The 15,919-nt window shown below is 35.4% G+C and overlaps 2 protein-coding genes across 2 annotated transcripts; one reads left to right on the top strand and one right to left on the bottom strand.

Moving 5' to 3' along the window:
* The first annotated feature begins 898 nt into the window (after nucleotides 1–898).
* LOC128558405 (leukocyte elastase inhibitor-like) lies at nucleotides 899–10,618 on the top strand. The gene is made up of 3 exons (XM_053547417.1): nucleotides 899–958; nucleotides 8,136–8,240; nucleotides 8,945–10,618. Exons 2-3 carry the CDS (start codon nucleotides 8,153–8,155, stop codon nucleotides 10,036–10,038), a joined length of 1,182 nt encoding a protein of 393 aa, XP_053403392.1. The 5' UTR covers nucleotides 899–958; nucleotides 8,136–8,152; the 3' UTR covers nucleotides 10,039–10,618.
* Nucleotides 2,674–3,411, bottom strand: LOC128558745 (uncharacterized). Its single transcript, XM_053548928.1, has one exon. It carries the CDS (start codon nucleotides 3,409–3,411, stop codon nucleotides 2,674–2,676), a length of 738 nt encoding a protein of 245 aa, XP_053404903.1.
* Nucleotides 10,619–15,919: the final 5,301 nt, after the last annotated feature.

Consider the following 15,919-nt stretch of genomic DNA (forward strand, 5'->3'; position numbering starts at 1 on the left):
TGTCGAAGCATCTGTATGCCCAACTCCGTTTGGTCGCACTGGTCAAGTGGTTTATTACTTCCCCTCACCTCTATGGGTTGGAGTTCCACTAGGGGCACAAATTTGTTCATGTGTCAAAGCCATCTAACTGTGTTTCAGAAGAAATGTTATTCCACACAATCATGTGCCTGTTTTGTCTTTAATATTCCTCATCCTGTGTCATTAAATAGGCACATCTTCAGATTAATGTAGAAAAATCAAAATTAAAAATAAGACACTCATTCCTTAGTAATTAAAATTACAAAATAAAAAAAAATAAAGTGATTCAGTGAGTTTTGGCAAGAATTTATTTGCAAAATCATTCATGTAGTCTTTAAAACATATAGAAAAGCTATATACTGTGTTACCCACACTGTAAATGTTTGATTTCTGTGTTATTTCTAAAGAAATGTTAACTTTATATATAATCATAACCGCCTCCTCAAGGGTTCAAGCTGGGAAAAAAAATAAAAAAGCCCGCTCGCTCCATGTAAAATCTACCCGCCTCTGAAAAAATCAAAATTGAGAAAAAAAAAATAAAATAAAAATTTCGCTCGCCCGCTCCTATTTTTTTTGAAAATTTTCCGAAGAACTATTAATCAATTTGGTATGGCCTTAGAACATAAATGATCCCTACTTTTCTTGGTGTTTTGTTTTGGTGGTTTATAGGTCATTTAAGAACATAAGGCTAGTAATTCTATTTTGGACATGGGTCTGGCTATGTGTTACAGCTCTCAGAAGTCTATTAGTTTTTTATAAAACATATTGTAAATTTATTTACTACTGTATAGCGTATAGCGTATAGTGTGATTATGACTCTGGACATTTTGAGAAACATTTAGTATCTTCTAACCATTTCGGTTAAAGTATCAGTGCTCATTCTTCTATACTGAAAGTGATACTAAACAGGTGTCTGAATTGTATACCCGGAAGAGAAAAAGTAAGTATGTTTGCGCAGATGTTTTATTTATTTAGTTATTGTGACAGTTAAGCATAAATGCATAAATAATTCCACTCGGGGCATCGATATTTTTTTTCATGTGAGGAAGCCATCCAGGTGGCTTACGGAAGTTCGGTGGTTCTACCTAGGTGCTCGATCGTGATGAAATAATGCACGGAGGGGTACCAGGATCTTCTTCCACCATCAAAGCTGGAAAATTGCCATAATTTTATGACCTTTAATTGTGCTGGTGCAACCAGTCCGCCCGCTCAGCTCAATAGGGAGAGCGCAGATATACGGATAGCGGCGGGGTCGCGAGTTCGAGTCCTATAGGCGAGGCGTATGTTCTCCATGTCGATTTGATAAATACATTATGTCTGAAATCATTCGTCCACTACCTCTGATTCATGTGGGGAAGTTGGCAGTTACTTGTGGAGAACAGGTTTGTACTGGTACGAAATCCAGGAACACTGGTTATGTTAACTGTCCGCCGTTATGTAACAGAAATACTGTTGAAAACTGACGGCCTTCAACCCAAAACAACCAACCAACCTTAAACCCCTCAAAAAGAAAGAAAGTTATTCATGAACTGTACTTTGGTCATTCTGTTCGCCTGTAATATTGTCTTTTTCTGGTAAACTTGTTTTTCTATCAGTATTTATGGGTGTCATTGCTAATACTGAGATCTCCAATACTCGGCCAGGGGATTTTCTTGCCGTCAAAATGAATAAGAATTGAGATTTAATATAAGTTTACCTGTTATTTACTTAAAATATCAAGTCTTATCTTCAAACTGTGACAAAATTTTGTGTGATAGCACTCCAAGGCATATCTTTTATCGTCTCGGATAGATTACTTTATTTTCAGCTGATAAAACAAGTTTGCTAAAAGCTATAATGGGGTAACGAATAGGCGATGATAATGTCGTTGTCAACTTGTTTCAGTTATATAAGTGCCACGAGCTTTATGGTTTATAAAACAGTCCATATCCATTTTATCCATAATAATAATTAAAAGAAACTTGTTTTCCAATGCTATAATAGTTTCTATGAGTAATGTGCATGTCTAAGGCTTTAATGAATAAATGAATATATGAGCCGCGCCATGAGAAAACCAACATAGTGGCTTTGCGACCAGCATGGATCCGGACCAGCCTGCGCATCTGCGTAGTCTGGTCAGGATCAATACTGTTCGCTTTCAAAGTCTATTGCAATTAGAGAAACTGATCAAAATCCTGGAATCTTCATTTGTACCATTACCGGGTCTGTCTTGAGGTAGACTATAATCTGGTCTCGGTCTAAATTCACCCTTTGAACTTTTTGATTTGATTTTTCGATTGTGTCTAGCAAGTACAGTAGATTCTACGTAATCAAAGTCGTCCCCCACCCCCCAGTTACTGTGTCCTAACTCAATTTCCCTTAATATCGCCGCATACAATGATTTAATTGCTGAATAATCATAGGAAGAATTGAGGTACATCAACTTTTTAAGTAAATTTAATCGCCCTTTTTGTTCTTTTTTACTGGTTTTTGATGACGAAATAATTTCTAGTTCACCAGCCACAAATAGGTCAAACTCTAAATTGTCAAAAGAAACATTTTTGCTAACGAAATCGAATCTTAAGTTTGAATGTGGATATCTCTGTTTGTTTTTTACAGAATCTGAACATTTAGATGTGATTCCAGACTTTATTTTATGTTTTTTATGTTTTTTTTTTATTTCTTTTTTGATTTGCTCGAACTATCAAATATTTCATCCTCTGAAGAGGAAGAGGAATCAGAGGAATCATCTGATGAATCTGTACTAGAGTCAGAATCTGACGAACTAAATAGATCAAGTTCTGCCAATTGTTTCTTTGCCTTTTTTCTTAGGCCTGGTAATTTGCGTAATGTTTCAATGTTAATCGTACCTGAATGATCTGTAGGTTGATCTGCTGGGAAATTCAGTGATGCTGCCAATCGAGATTTTTTGTTCTTGGGTGTCACCTCAATAACGTTGGTCGTTGTTGTCTGTGGAATGCTGGTCGATTTGGGTCTGGCTCCTGCATTGATTGTAGATGATTCGGATTTACCTCGTGAAGATTTTCTTGTGCCAGTTGTGGAGGTAGTCGATTTTAATGGTGTTGTCACTGTTTCTACGTTTACCGACTTTTCTAGGTCTTGTATGTAGGCTTCTCTTTCTATTATCTGTTTTCTCAAATTTTCTAATTCTCTCTGTTCTTGTAATCTTTTCTGTTTTTCGTCTAACTGAGCTAGACGAGCTAGCAACTCTTTCTTCTCGTCTCGGCTTGCCGGAAGTGTTTTTTCCGGTGATTCCGTACTTTTTGTAAGACTCACATTTTCATTTGCGGATGCATCCGAAAGGATTTTTTCGGTATTGGACGACGAAACAGGTTTTGTGACTTTTTCGGTTTCCTTTGTGTCGACCACTGATTTCAGTCCTGATTCGCTCATGATTTTATAGTTTATAGAGTTTTTATTTCTCTCTGATTTTCTTATTAAAATAAACAACAATAATGCACACAATTCCGACGAACTCGACAATTCCGTATTCCTTTCGGAACACAGCACTGAAAACTTTTCACTCAATCAATGTCCAAATATCATTCCTCAAGTAGACATCAAATAATCCAAAATAACAATGTAGTTTTAACAATGGCCACAGTGAAGACCGCCAAAATTTTTATCAATTTTCAAAAGAACATCTTTCTCGATATGTGTCTGACAGAACTGTGCTGAAAGGCGCGAAAGTATATTCTTTTATCAACCACGGCGTAGGAATACAAATATGACCTGTGACCTAACTGAGTGTATAAAATAACCTATGACCTAAGAGAGGAGAATAAAGATAACCAATCAAAAAGGGTGTTATATTTCCATAATTAAAAGATTTTGATAGTAAACAAAATGCTCTAAATTAGAGAAACTGTTAGCGAACAGCATGGATCCTGACCAGACTGCGCGGATGCGCAGGCTGGTCTGGAACCATGCTGGTCGAAAGCTACTATGTTGGTTTTCTCATGGCGCGGCTCAATTATGGTATCTGGATACTCTCTTGTGACAATCGTATGATATGGATTAGCAACGATGCAACCATAGTCTACTGCATATTGAACATTTTTCGATATTTCTAAGTTGATTTTATTTCATTTTAATATTTTGTTTATTAAAAAGAAAAAGAAAACATTTAAACTTCTGTTTCAAGACAGGATAAATTGTTTTCTAGTAAAGAACCTTTATAACAACACTGTACTGTTTCATGCAGCACATTATTAATCATACAATATTCACACCGTTGCTCATTCATTCAATGTTGGTATTCAATTTAAAAGTCAACGGTTAATGGAAAAATATGTAATTTATGATTTTTCATTTTTCATTTTTCTTATAGACTGGCAATTAACGTTTCTGCAAGTTTCTTTTTCATATGGTATGTGTTAATATATACGTAACACTTTATTAACTCTCGTTTTTGCTAGAGAGTAGCTAATTCTTTAGGTGATGACTTATTTGTAAACCTATGCATTCCTTTGGAAACTTCTACTGCATATTGAACACTTTTCGATATTCCCATGTTGATTTTATTTCATTCTAAATATTTTGATTATTAAAAAGAAATTGAGCCTTGACAAGATTTGGTGGTACATAATTATGTAACTAAACGCTTGAGGAGGTGAAAGTGGAACAAGTTATTCGTAAAGACTTTCGATTTGCTGACATGTTAATACATTAAAACGTTTTGCAGTTATTTCTGGATGACTATATTACTTCAACACTTCTTAAAGATCCACCACAATGTAGTGACCTAGATTTTTTCTGCCACATGAACTTCTTGAAAACCATTCTGATAATTCTGGTATACAATACAGCTACAATACAACTATACTACAAAATGAAATGTGGACAATTTCAGCCGTCTCTGAATTAATGTGCTTTAACAATTTCGTTGGGAACCTATTCACTTAATATCTTCAGGGAGGTGTTGCAAATTTCATTACCTCTCAAGAACAGGCTCAATCAAACCGAGTCTGCTATTTTTCTTCTTGGTTACATTCTTCTTCAAAGGATCTTTTCACAGATTTTATTATTCAGTATTGTTTTTAAAACATTAAAATAATACCTTACCATGCAGAAATAAAGAGTGGTCTAAACTCAGTTTAATACGCCAAATGATGTGCATAATGCTTCATTTATTCAATGTAATGTTAGACATTAAACACATTTGCTTGGCCTTATATAATGTCACTGCCATTTAATAAGCAGTCGCTTCGATTTCTCAAGTTATTAGAGCAAATAATTTATAATTACCATCATGGAAATAAAACTGTACAAAGGAATACAGTTATTCTGTGGCGCGTCAATATATTTAGATCTCATTATCATTCGTTTGTATTTTTGCTGTTTTCAATGCAGACAACCTTTTCAATTTTTCAATTTCGGTAAAAAGAATATAGCCTGTCACTATCTGTTATGAACAGGCAGCTGTTACAAAAGTATCGGTGGCGGAGTTTCCTTAATTGGAAGTTTCCCCTACTGACTTTCATTCTACATTCTAATTGTAGTTTGTCCCAGATCGAAAGTTTCTCCAACTGAATTTCATTCAACATATCCCACATTGGAAGTTTCCTTTACTTACTTTCATTCAACATTTTAATCTTAGAGTTCGCCAGATGAGTAATAACCACAACCGACATCCTAAATAAGAGCTAAAATAAGACTTTTCTCGAAACACATCACAATTAGTCTTAATAGTCATAAATCGATTGTATATGTTATAAAATGATGTTTCAAATGCAAAATAATCATTAATTTGGAAAAATTTTGAATTTTGACCATATTTTGAGTAGATGCGCCTATTTCTGCAATAGAAAGGCCATTATTTTGTCTTCAGAATGTGTGAAAATGCACAAAATGCATCCATTTGAGTCATATTCATGACGGAATGAATAATATATCACACTGAGTCAAAGTGAAAAATAATGCATACAGGTGAAACTTTTACCAAAATTTACAATGAAGCGACCATAGAGCCTAAATTTAGCCCAGAAAATTGGTAGGGGGTGGCCTCACTTAAATGTCTATATTTCTCTAAAATCTCGAATTTTCACAATGAAACTTGTTAACATGTTCATTTTTCTTGAAAATAGAGATGAAAATGTTATGAAATTTGATAAAAAATATTTCTTATAGGTTATAATGCAGTAATTAGGTCCAAAATGTGCTTCTGTGCTTCCGTGGTGTAGTCGAAAGAAGTCCCTAATAAATAGATTCTATTTTTTCCATTTTTCACACATTTGCGCGTAAATCGGGAGCCAAATGGGCATTATTTCACTCGTGGAATGAATTTTACATGAAATAGGACACTTTTCATGCTAATATTCGCATGTTTTCGAGTTGTTTACTTGAAAACGAAAATAGGGTGTTTATTCTACGGACCGCTTTCTGAAATGCGGCAGTATGAGGGTACCTTACTTCAGTTGACTTGCATTTCACTGCATACTATTCAACACCCCTTTTTCTTTTCGTTTTCTTGAAGCAAATGTATGGATATCTTGTGGAAAAAAGGTCTACGTCGGAGTGAAAATCTAGAAACTGTAACAAAATCGTTCTGAAATAGCTGAATTTTATATGAAACAAAGAACAATTTCTTTTATTGGTATATAACCATAAGGGACTTTAGTGAGTTTTAAATTATCTCCCTTGCTGGATTATGTCCAAGATAATGAAACCAGAAGTAGGTCACATCATTTGGAATCCTTTGACTCTATCGCTCTTCTGTCTATGTTATAGGCTGAACACCACTAAATCCAGCTGTTCTTTATTTCATATAAAATCCACTCACTTCATAACGGTGTTTCGACATTTTCTAGCATATCAGATTTTCAGACACTTATATTCCCAGAAAGAACTAGATCGCTACTTTAGAAAAACAAAAAGAAAAGGGGGTGTTAACTTTTATATAAGAAAACTACAGTTCGTTAAATACAACCCGCTGAATTTACTACTTTTCGCTTCTTTCAATTTCTCTTTTCGTGACATTAAATTCTTACGCCGCCATTTTTATCTAGCATGCGATAGGAACATGCCGATTTCATTAGAATGCAAAGTGATACATACTGAAACGCGGTAGGGTAAAAGTAAGCACGTTGCTGCCGAGAAAATGCACTAGGAAAGGAAAAAAGATTAGTACTATTTATATTTGGACTACTTGTGACTAGACCTGCGGAGGCTTACATTCTATTTGGTAGTGATCAGCCTATAAGAGAAAATTTTTGTTTGATTTTTCCATGAATTTGCATTCATCCTCAAGGTACACCTATTTCACAATGATTCTGCTTTGTTTTGGTGCAAAATATTGAGAAAATATAGAGAAATGACAATTCATTACAGGTCACCCCCATCCCCCAAAATATGCAAAATTTAGCCCTGTGCAAGCAATATTTCAATTAATTTTACCTTATTCGTGGAATTTACATTAAACATCCATTTAATCGTTACGATGTTTGTCATTTTCATTCAGAAACATGCTAATTTCAATATTATTTAGACAACCGAAGTGCTAAAATGCGAGAAAAGACATTTACTAGGTCCTAAAACAAACCAAAATAGTGCCACCTGGTCGAAAATTCGATCTAAATTCCAAAAATACAAGAAATTTAAGCGTTTTCAGCCATTTGTTACCGTTTTATATCATAATGAACAGATTAATGGCATTTCCATTCATTTTCGAGGGGTTTCAGAAAATAACATGTATTGCCCCTTATAGGCCTAACTAAACTAAAGGAACCAGCGTGGGAGCCGTCTAGTCGCGTAACGGCTGCCAGGTATTTGAACACTAATTTTTCACTTGGCTTGGCAACAGAGGTATACATTGAAGCTAGTTTCTGTTTAAATTTCATTGTGGATGTATTTTTGACATTTTGGTAGGAAAAATGGGAGAGCAGGTTGTATTTGGTGAATTCAAGCTCAATTTTAGTATGAGTAGTACTTCCAGGTCACAGCTGTGTGATTTTGATGTCAGTTTACAGTAAGCAAATGTGACATTCAACATGTCCCTACTGACTTTTATTCAACATTTTAATCTCAGTCTGTCCCAAATGGGAAGCCTGGTGTTTCATGTCAGATGTTTCATTTCATAACTAAGTATGTTTATGGTTCTTATTACTATTTAATTTCAGAATCATCATTAAGTCAAATGGCTTCCAGTGACAAGGTATTATCAGACTGTATAAACGAATTCACAGTCGATATCTACAAGTATGTCATCAGTGAACAATTTTCAGGTAAAATCTCTGATCTCAGTCTTTTTCAACTGATATGGAAATGGGGCCATGGACATTACCTTTTGGATAATTATAATACATCATTATAACGTCCAGATCGGGACTGTGAAATATTGACATTTTTTATTAAACGTTAAAACGTTTGAAAACTATTTTTCCGTTACAGCTTCTTTTTGTTGTGGGCTGACTCCGCAAATGCGTGGCTCTGAGGCTGAGTTTTTGGTGCACTTTGCTTTCGAGAAATCTACCATTACGTAATATCTTTTGGTCATAAATGCGTTGTATTGACATATTGCCACATGTTTCAAATCTTTAAGGTTTAAATAGGTGCATCTTCAAAGCCTTAAATAATTATGAATTAATTTCTACATGAATGTTCACTAAATTTGCTCAGAAGCAAGATCAATCAAATCACTGGCTTGAATACTGAACGAGATGATTTTTTTATTTCGGTTTCCACTATCATACTGAGCCAAATATCAAGATATCGACTGTAATAAATACACAGTCCAATAAGCCCAGCTATGACTTTGTGACTCGAACTACAGTTTTCCCACACGTATATAGGCCATATTCCAGTGTTTTCAGATGTTTCACGACATAGTAGGATACGGAAACGAACGGAAATTGACGAATGTCAGTATACTTGGTATTTAAACTTGATGGTCTTTGAATAAACTAGATATCTCGTTTCTTTTATTCAGGAAATGTGTTCATGTCTCCGACCAGTATGATGGTAGTTTTGACAATGCTATTCGTTGGTGCACGCAAGAAGACTGAAGACCAGATGACGCAGATTCTGAAGCTTGAGAAACTGGATAAAAAGGCTGTACTTCGAGACATGGAGACTTTTGTCAACACTCTCAAAAAGGGAAGTAAATCTGTCACTTTAAGTACCGCTAATCGGTTGTTTCCAAATACCAGTAACATTATACTCGAAGATTATATTTCTCTTGTCTCAGAACATTTCAAGGCTGGGGTTAAGTCAATGGATTATACAACAAATGCGGATGGAGCACGTATTGAGATAAATAAATGGGTTGAAAGGGAGACTAATAGCAAAATCAAAGACTTGCTCCCTAAAGGTTCGTTGGGTTCGGACACAGTTATGGTAGTTGTAAATGCCATATATTTTAAAGGGAACTGGGAAACACAGTTTGAACCCAAAGATACGAAGAAGGGCACTTTCACAAAACTAAATTCAGACAAGGAACTGGTAGACATGATGAGCAGGCACATGAAAAAGGTAAAATATGGTGAAAATAGATCGCTTGCCTGCAAAACTCTGGAGCTGCCGTACGAAGGGAAAGAACTGGCTATGATTATTGTCTTACCACGTGCTCACTATGGGTTACCTGTCCTTGAGAAACAACTCGCTCTTGAGAATTTGCGAAATCTGGTTTCTGAAATCGATCCAAGCACAGTTGACGTGTCTTTACCGAAGTTCAAACTTGAAACTTCCTTGAAGCTGAAAAAAGTTCTGTCTGATTTAGGAATGAACGATTTGTTTCTGCCTCATGCTAACCTGTCTGGAATGGGGGGAGATCTTTATGTGTCGGAGGTGTATCACAAAGCCTTTGTTGATGTCAATGAAGAGGGTACAGAAGCAACTGCCGCTACTGCCGCTGTCGTGGTGACATGCTCTACAAAGCAGACACTGCTGGATTTTACGGCGGACCATCCTTTCCTTTTTATGATTTGGGATCACAGGCTTAACGTACCTTTGTTTATTGGAAGGTTTGTGGAACCGCTTAACACCGCTGGGCCAAGCTTTCAGCAAACAAAAGATGAATTATGAGTACAGTTTAAATGTACTTTAAAACATTGATTATGAAAATGTGCTTTCAATACTTTTGCTGTAAACTACAGAAGCCATAGCACATTTGAAGGATGAAATATAGCTTTGAACATTTGGATACTACAATGTATTTGAGCCGTGCCATGAGAAAACCAACATAGTGGGTTTGCGACCAGCATGGATCCAGAACAGCCTGCGCATCCGCGCAGTCTGGTCAGGATCCATGCTGTTCGCTTTCAAAGACTATTGTTATTAGAGAAAACATTAGCGACCAGCAAGGATCCTGATCAGAATGCGCGGATGCGCAGGCTGGTCTGGATCCATGCTGGTCGCAAACCCACTATGTTGGTTTTCTCATGGCACGGCTCATTTTATTTTCTTTATATGTCTTGGAATAACCAAAGCATATTTAAAAGTCATATTCTAAAATGTTCATAGTTATTTTTCACATTTTGCATATGATTTTTACATTAAATTGTTCAATAAATGTAATTACTTCTAATTACTTTGATGAACATCTACTTTCGTCTATTTCATGAAATATGTGATATGTTAACTTACTTAATAAAATCATCGACCTTTTTTATCAATCCAACAAAAGTATGATATTTTCAGCCGTCCAATGATATTGTCATTCATTTTATGAAATATGCTTTCATCCACCCCACTAAATATGCGATATTGTCTTTCAATCCCACGAATTCTGCGATATTTTTCCAATGAAATCTGCGATATTTTCATCCATTGAACAAAAGCTGCGATTCATCAATCCAACAAAATACATGTATGACATTTTCATCCATCCAATGAAATCTGCGATATTGTCATCCATTGAACGAAATCGGCGATATTGTCATCCATTGAACGAAACCTGCGATATTGTCCCTTATTGAACAAAATCTGCGATATTGTCATCCATTGAACGGAATGTGCGATATTGTCATCCATTGAACGGAATCGGCGATATTGTCCCTTATTGAACGAAATCTGCGATATTGTCATCCATTGAACGGAATGTGCGATATTGTCATCCATTGAACGAAACCTGCGATATTGTCCCTTATTGAACGAAATCTGCGATATTGTCATCCACTGAACGAAATCTGCGATATTGTCATCCACTGAAGGAAATCTGCGATATTGTCATCCATTGAACGAAATCGGCGATATTGTCATCCATTGAACGGAATGTGCGATATTGTCATCCATTGAACGGAACGTGCGATATTGTCATCCATTGAACGAAATCTGCGATATTGTCATCCACTGAACGAAATCTGCGATATTGTCATCCATTGAACGGAATGTGCGATATTGTCATCCATTGAAAGAAATCTGCGATATTGTCATCCATTGAACGAAATCTGCGATATTGTCATCCATGAAATTTGCGATATTGTCAGCCAATGAACGAAATCTGCGATATTGTCATCCACGAAATTTGCGATATTGTCATCCATCCTATAAAATATACTCTTATTCGTCCCACGAAATCTGAGATATTTTCTTTCATTCCACGTATTCTTTGACATTTTCATCCATTCAATGAAACCTGTGACACTGTAATCCATCCCAAGAAATCTGCGTTATTTTAATAGTTAAACAAGTAGAAAAAAGTGGAAACTCCACAAGTTGCTCAACACGACAAAAACAAAAATGTTTCAGGCTCGATTTGATACAGCCTGTTCATTGACGGTAGTGGAAATACATGCTACCGTTCACGCCCTCTAGCCGCGGGCTGAGCAGAATTCAACATTTACACAAGCCAGAAATACAAAAATAATTTAGAGACATTTAGTTAAAATAATGGGTTTGCCCTAAACGAGACAACAATGAGCAGAACTAAACAAACTGGAATTTAGAAAGGGGATCTGAAGTTATAGCCATCCAATGACATTTGCTTTCATCTATCGCATGAAATATGTGATAAAGATCTTTTAAATTGTTGATCTAAATTTGATATTGAGCTTGACCCAATTTTATTTGGTAAACTTAATCTTTTCTGATCTGGACACTACCATATTTTCACATGTACTATCCGACATAAACGATGCAAGAGACCCCTTAGATTTGCACGATCCTTAATCATTCCTTCTCTGTCTCTTTTTTCTTACATGTTTTTTCTTATTGTTAGACTACATGAATTTTAATGTTTTAATGTTTTTAATGTTTAAATTTTTTTCTTTACATTTTTATTAAATTTTGTCCAGATACAGTTCCTAGCTCAGTTATTTGCACAAATTATTATTTTTTTTTTTACATTTATATTCAACTTCAATTTACAGCTCTAGGTCAAATACTTGCACAAATTATTTTTATATTTGTTTTTCTTTTTTACAGTTATATTCAACTTCAATTTACAGCTCTAGGTCAAATACTTGCACAAATTGTTTTTATTTTTGTTTTTCATCTTTACAGTTATATTCAGTTTCAATTTACAGATCCTAGATCAAATATTTGCACAAATTATTTTTATTTTTATTTTTCCTCCTTACAGTTATATTCAGTTTCAATTTACAGATCCTAGATCAAATATTTGCACAAATTATTTTGTCCGCGAAGGAAAAGAACTGTATAAGACTATGCTTCTTTCATTGTTATCCTCTTGCTTAACTTGTTCAAACTAGGAAGTCATTGTATGTATCTAATCCTGTACATGTATTACCGAGGAAAGGTAAGTTCCCTTTGAAACTTTTTCATATATTCTTTTTAAAGTTGGAACTAGATAGGTAAGCATTGTATATAATAACGAGTCGAGGCATTTTTTCCAGATGAATTCACATCCGGTTAAACAGTGCAATCCCAATCCCCAAAAAGTGATTGTTTTCCTAGTTCAGAATACAAAATTCCCAAATCATTGAAGAGCTTTAGTGTTTTTTTTTTTGTTTTTTTTTTTGCTACTTTACAACAGTTTTGCTATTTTTTGAGAGTCAGTATATGCACTTCAGTAAGTAAAACAACGGCTCCTTAAGAAGAATGAGTCGACTCTCATCCCACATTTCCTAATAATATTCCAACAAAATTACGTAAAAAATATGTTACTTTTTAATTTTAGACAATACATGTACTAGTAGATAATTTTACCAATTTTACAGGTGTTTTGGCAAAGGACAACCGTAAGCTAGTTTGCTTTAATATGTCTACTTCCAATGTTGTTGTAAATGATTCATGTCTGTAATGATGAAAGATGTAAGAAACATTTATTGAAATACACTTTTTATGACGACGTCCTGCTCATAATACAATTTTTTTAGAAAGCGGTTTTTGTTAATTCGTGACCTTTTCGTATGTTCAAGGGAGCATTGCCCTCTGTCACTGTACATATATATCTGCAAATTCATGCAGACTGCAAATTCATGCCGACAGACGTGGTAGCAGGTGTTCAAATATTTTACTTTCTGATATGTTTTCATCTATTTCTACTGTTTACGACTGTATTAGGGGTACCAATTTGAAGACAATAAAGATATCCGACGGACAGCAGATGAACAGAATTGAAGACGCACTGTGCGTAATATTTTCCAGGTTCCACAAGACAGTTTTTACCCATAAATTAACATTGAAATCAAAAACTGAATCTTGCGGTTAAAAATTAACCATATTAATTGAAAGCAATTTGTTAGTATTATTGAACAGAAGTTGAAATAAGATTCTTAGTTATGAAAGGCATGCGTTTTACTATAGTGTTCAGTTATTTTTAAGCTTCTAGAACTGCAGCATCGTCTGTATTTTGTAGTATTTCCCACTACTGCTTCGGCCAGACAGTATTACGACAGGATTTAAGATGGTATTGCTAATGTTTACCTGAAGTCGTGTTTCTATAAAATGTGGATAGTTCTATATTTATGTATTATTATTCCATGTTTATTCTTTATAAAACTGACATTTTTAATAAACTACCAAACATAGTTAGACCCATTTTAGAGAAAAAACCTTACTACATTTTAAAGAGTTATGATAAATCTGACATAAAATGAAAAAAAGTAGGGGCCATGTGTCTTCTAAGAGATATTTCTCTTGTCACATTTGCCTACTGTAAAAACACATCAAAATCACACTGCTGTGGAAGTACTACTCGTATTAAAAATGAGTTTCACTTCATCAAGTACAACCTCCTCTCCAAATTTTTCTTCCAAAATGTCCAAAAATACACCCACAATGAGATTTAAATAGAAACCACCTTTCATTTAGACCTCTCTGGCCGTGCCAAGTGAAAAATTTGTGTTAAAAAAACTGTCGGCAGTTACGCGACTAGACCAGATAACTCCCACGCTAATTCCTTACTATAGTTAGGTCATAAATGTATGACGATATTAAATATATTTCTTCTTTGAGTCATTATATTAAATTGTCAAAGTCTGTAATATTTGATTTTACTTTTCAATTCTTTCACTTGTTGCCAGACCATGTTCCTTGTATAAAATAATCCAAATGCTATTAAAAAAACACAGAAAAAACAACAATATGTCGACCATAACGCAAGAGCACCGGCTAACTTTGAATGACATCACTATTGCAAACAATGTATTCTTCCGCAAACTTCCTCAGCATCCTCAGCTGTCACTAAGCAACATCCTTAAACTACATATTGCCAACTTTCATATATCTGACCCCTTCTAAAATAATTTGTAAGGCCTATATGATTACCTACCAAATTGAAAATAAAAGCAATACCTAGCATGAAAATGCGTTTTTACTCCCCCCCCACCCCGCACCCTCCCCCCCGAAAAAAAACCCCAAATGTATAGTGTCAGGAACTACCACGGCGCATTACTACCGTCATACCTATACAGTACTTTAGGGTATAGCGAATAGTTAACTATTTTTTCCAGGGTGTACAGGATAGCTTTGGTCATGTTTTCCATTATTAGTTTAATTAAAATCCACATCTAAACAAACTTCCCAAGATTTTTTAACTATAAATCAGAATGATAATGTATTTTCCTTTCAATAACATTCGGCTTTTTAAATGTCTATCAAATATTTTTCATTCACTGATGTTTTTACATACACACTCATTTAGTCAGTAAGGGGTTAAGCCTCGATTTTCATCTATCTATCCATCCATCTATCCATCATCCATTCATCTATCCATCCATCTATCTTCTATTTAGTCAAACCCCTGCTGGGGACCTAGACTTTGTGCGTCAACTAGCAAGAATGTTAAATGAGTAAAAAGTACTGGTAAAAAGCAAGAAGAAGAAAGGTTAAAAAAACAGGTTAAAAGCATGACAGGTGTATTTAAGGTGAGACGTGCTCAATCTGGCTTACAGCGTGACTGAACACTGGCCCAGACGAGTTGACAACATTTGAAGGCAAGGCATTCCAATGATATACTGTACGAGAGAAGAATGAAAATTTATGATAGTTGGATGAGGGTGATACTTGAACGAATGCCTGGGAATGAGTGGTTCTGGTTCTGGAAGATCTCGTATCGGGTGTTAGGTAGTCCAGTAGTGGGATGGCGACCTGGTTATGCAAGATGTTATAAAACATAACCAGGCGCTGGTCAATGCGACGGAGTGCAAGGCGTCGCCAATTTAGGGAGGTCAGCTAGCATGTTGTCTGCACTGGAAGTACGACCGTAATCACGCTTGGCCCAGCGTGCAGCCCTGCGCTGCACAGACTCAAGCTGATCAATGACAGTATCAGAGTGGGGGGACCACACAGTGGATCTGTACTCCAGCTGGGGCCGTACGAGTGTTTTGTTTGCTTGTGGTTTTAACCTTTCTGAGTGCACTTTGATGTTACGTTTTAGAAAACCCAATGTTTGATTTGCTTGTTTTGGTGATGTTGTCAATGTGGTCATTCCATATAAGGATGTGTGATATTGTTTTTTGCAGATGGTACTGTATGTAAGATGGTATTGTGTAAAGGGTTA

Source organism: Mercenaria mercenaria, chromosome 7 (genome assembly GCF_021730395.1).
Source record: "Mercenaria mercenaria strain notata chromosome 7, MADL_Memer_1, whole genome shotgun sequence".
In the NCBI taxonomy this organism is placed as follows: domain Eukaryota; kingdom Metazoa; phylum Mollusca; class Bivalvia; order Venerida; family Veneridae; genus Mercenaria; species Mercenaria mercenaria.

Excerpts from the sequence above, each read along its gene's own strand:
- LOC128558405 (XM_053547417.1), top strand. The coding sequence starts at position 8,153 with ATGGCTTCCAGTGACAAGGTATTATCAGACTGTATAAACGAATTCACA. Across the intron at positions 8,241-8,944 it reads CATCAGTGAACAATTTTCAG|GAAATGTGTTCATGTCTCCG; the intron begins GTAAAATCTCTG and ends TCTTTTATTCAG.
- LOC128558745 (XM_053548928.1), bottom strand. The coding sequence starts at position 3,411 with ATGAGCGAATCAGGACTGAAATCAGTGGTCGACACAAAGGAAACCGAA.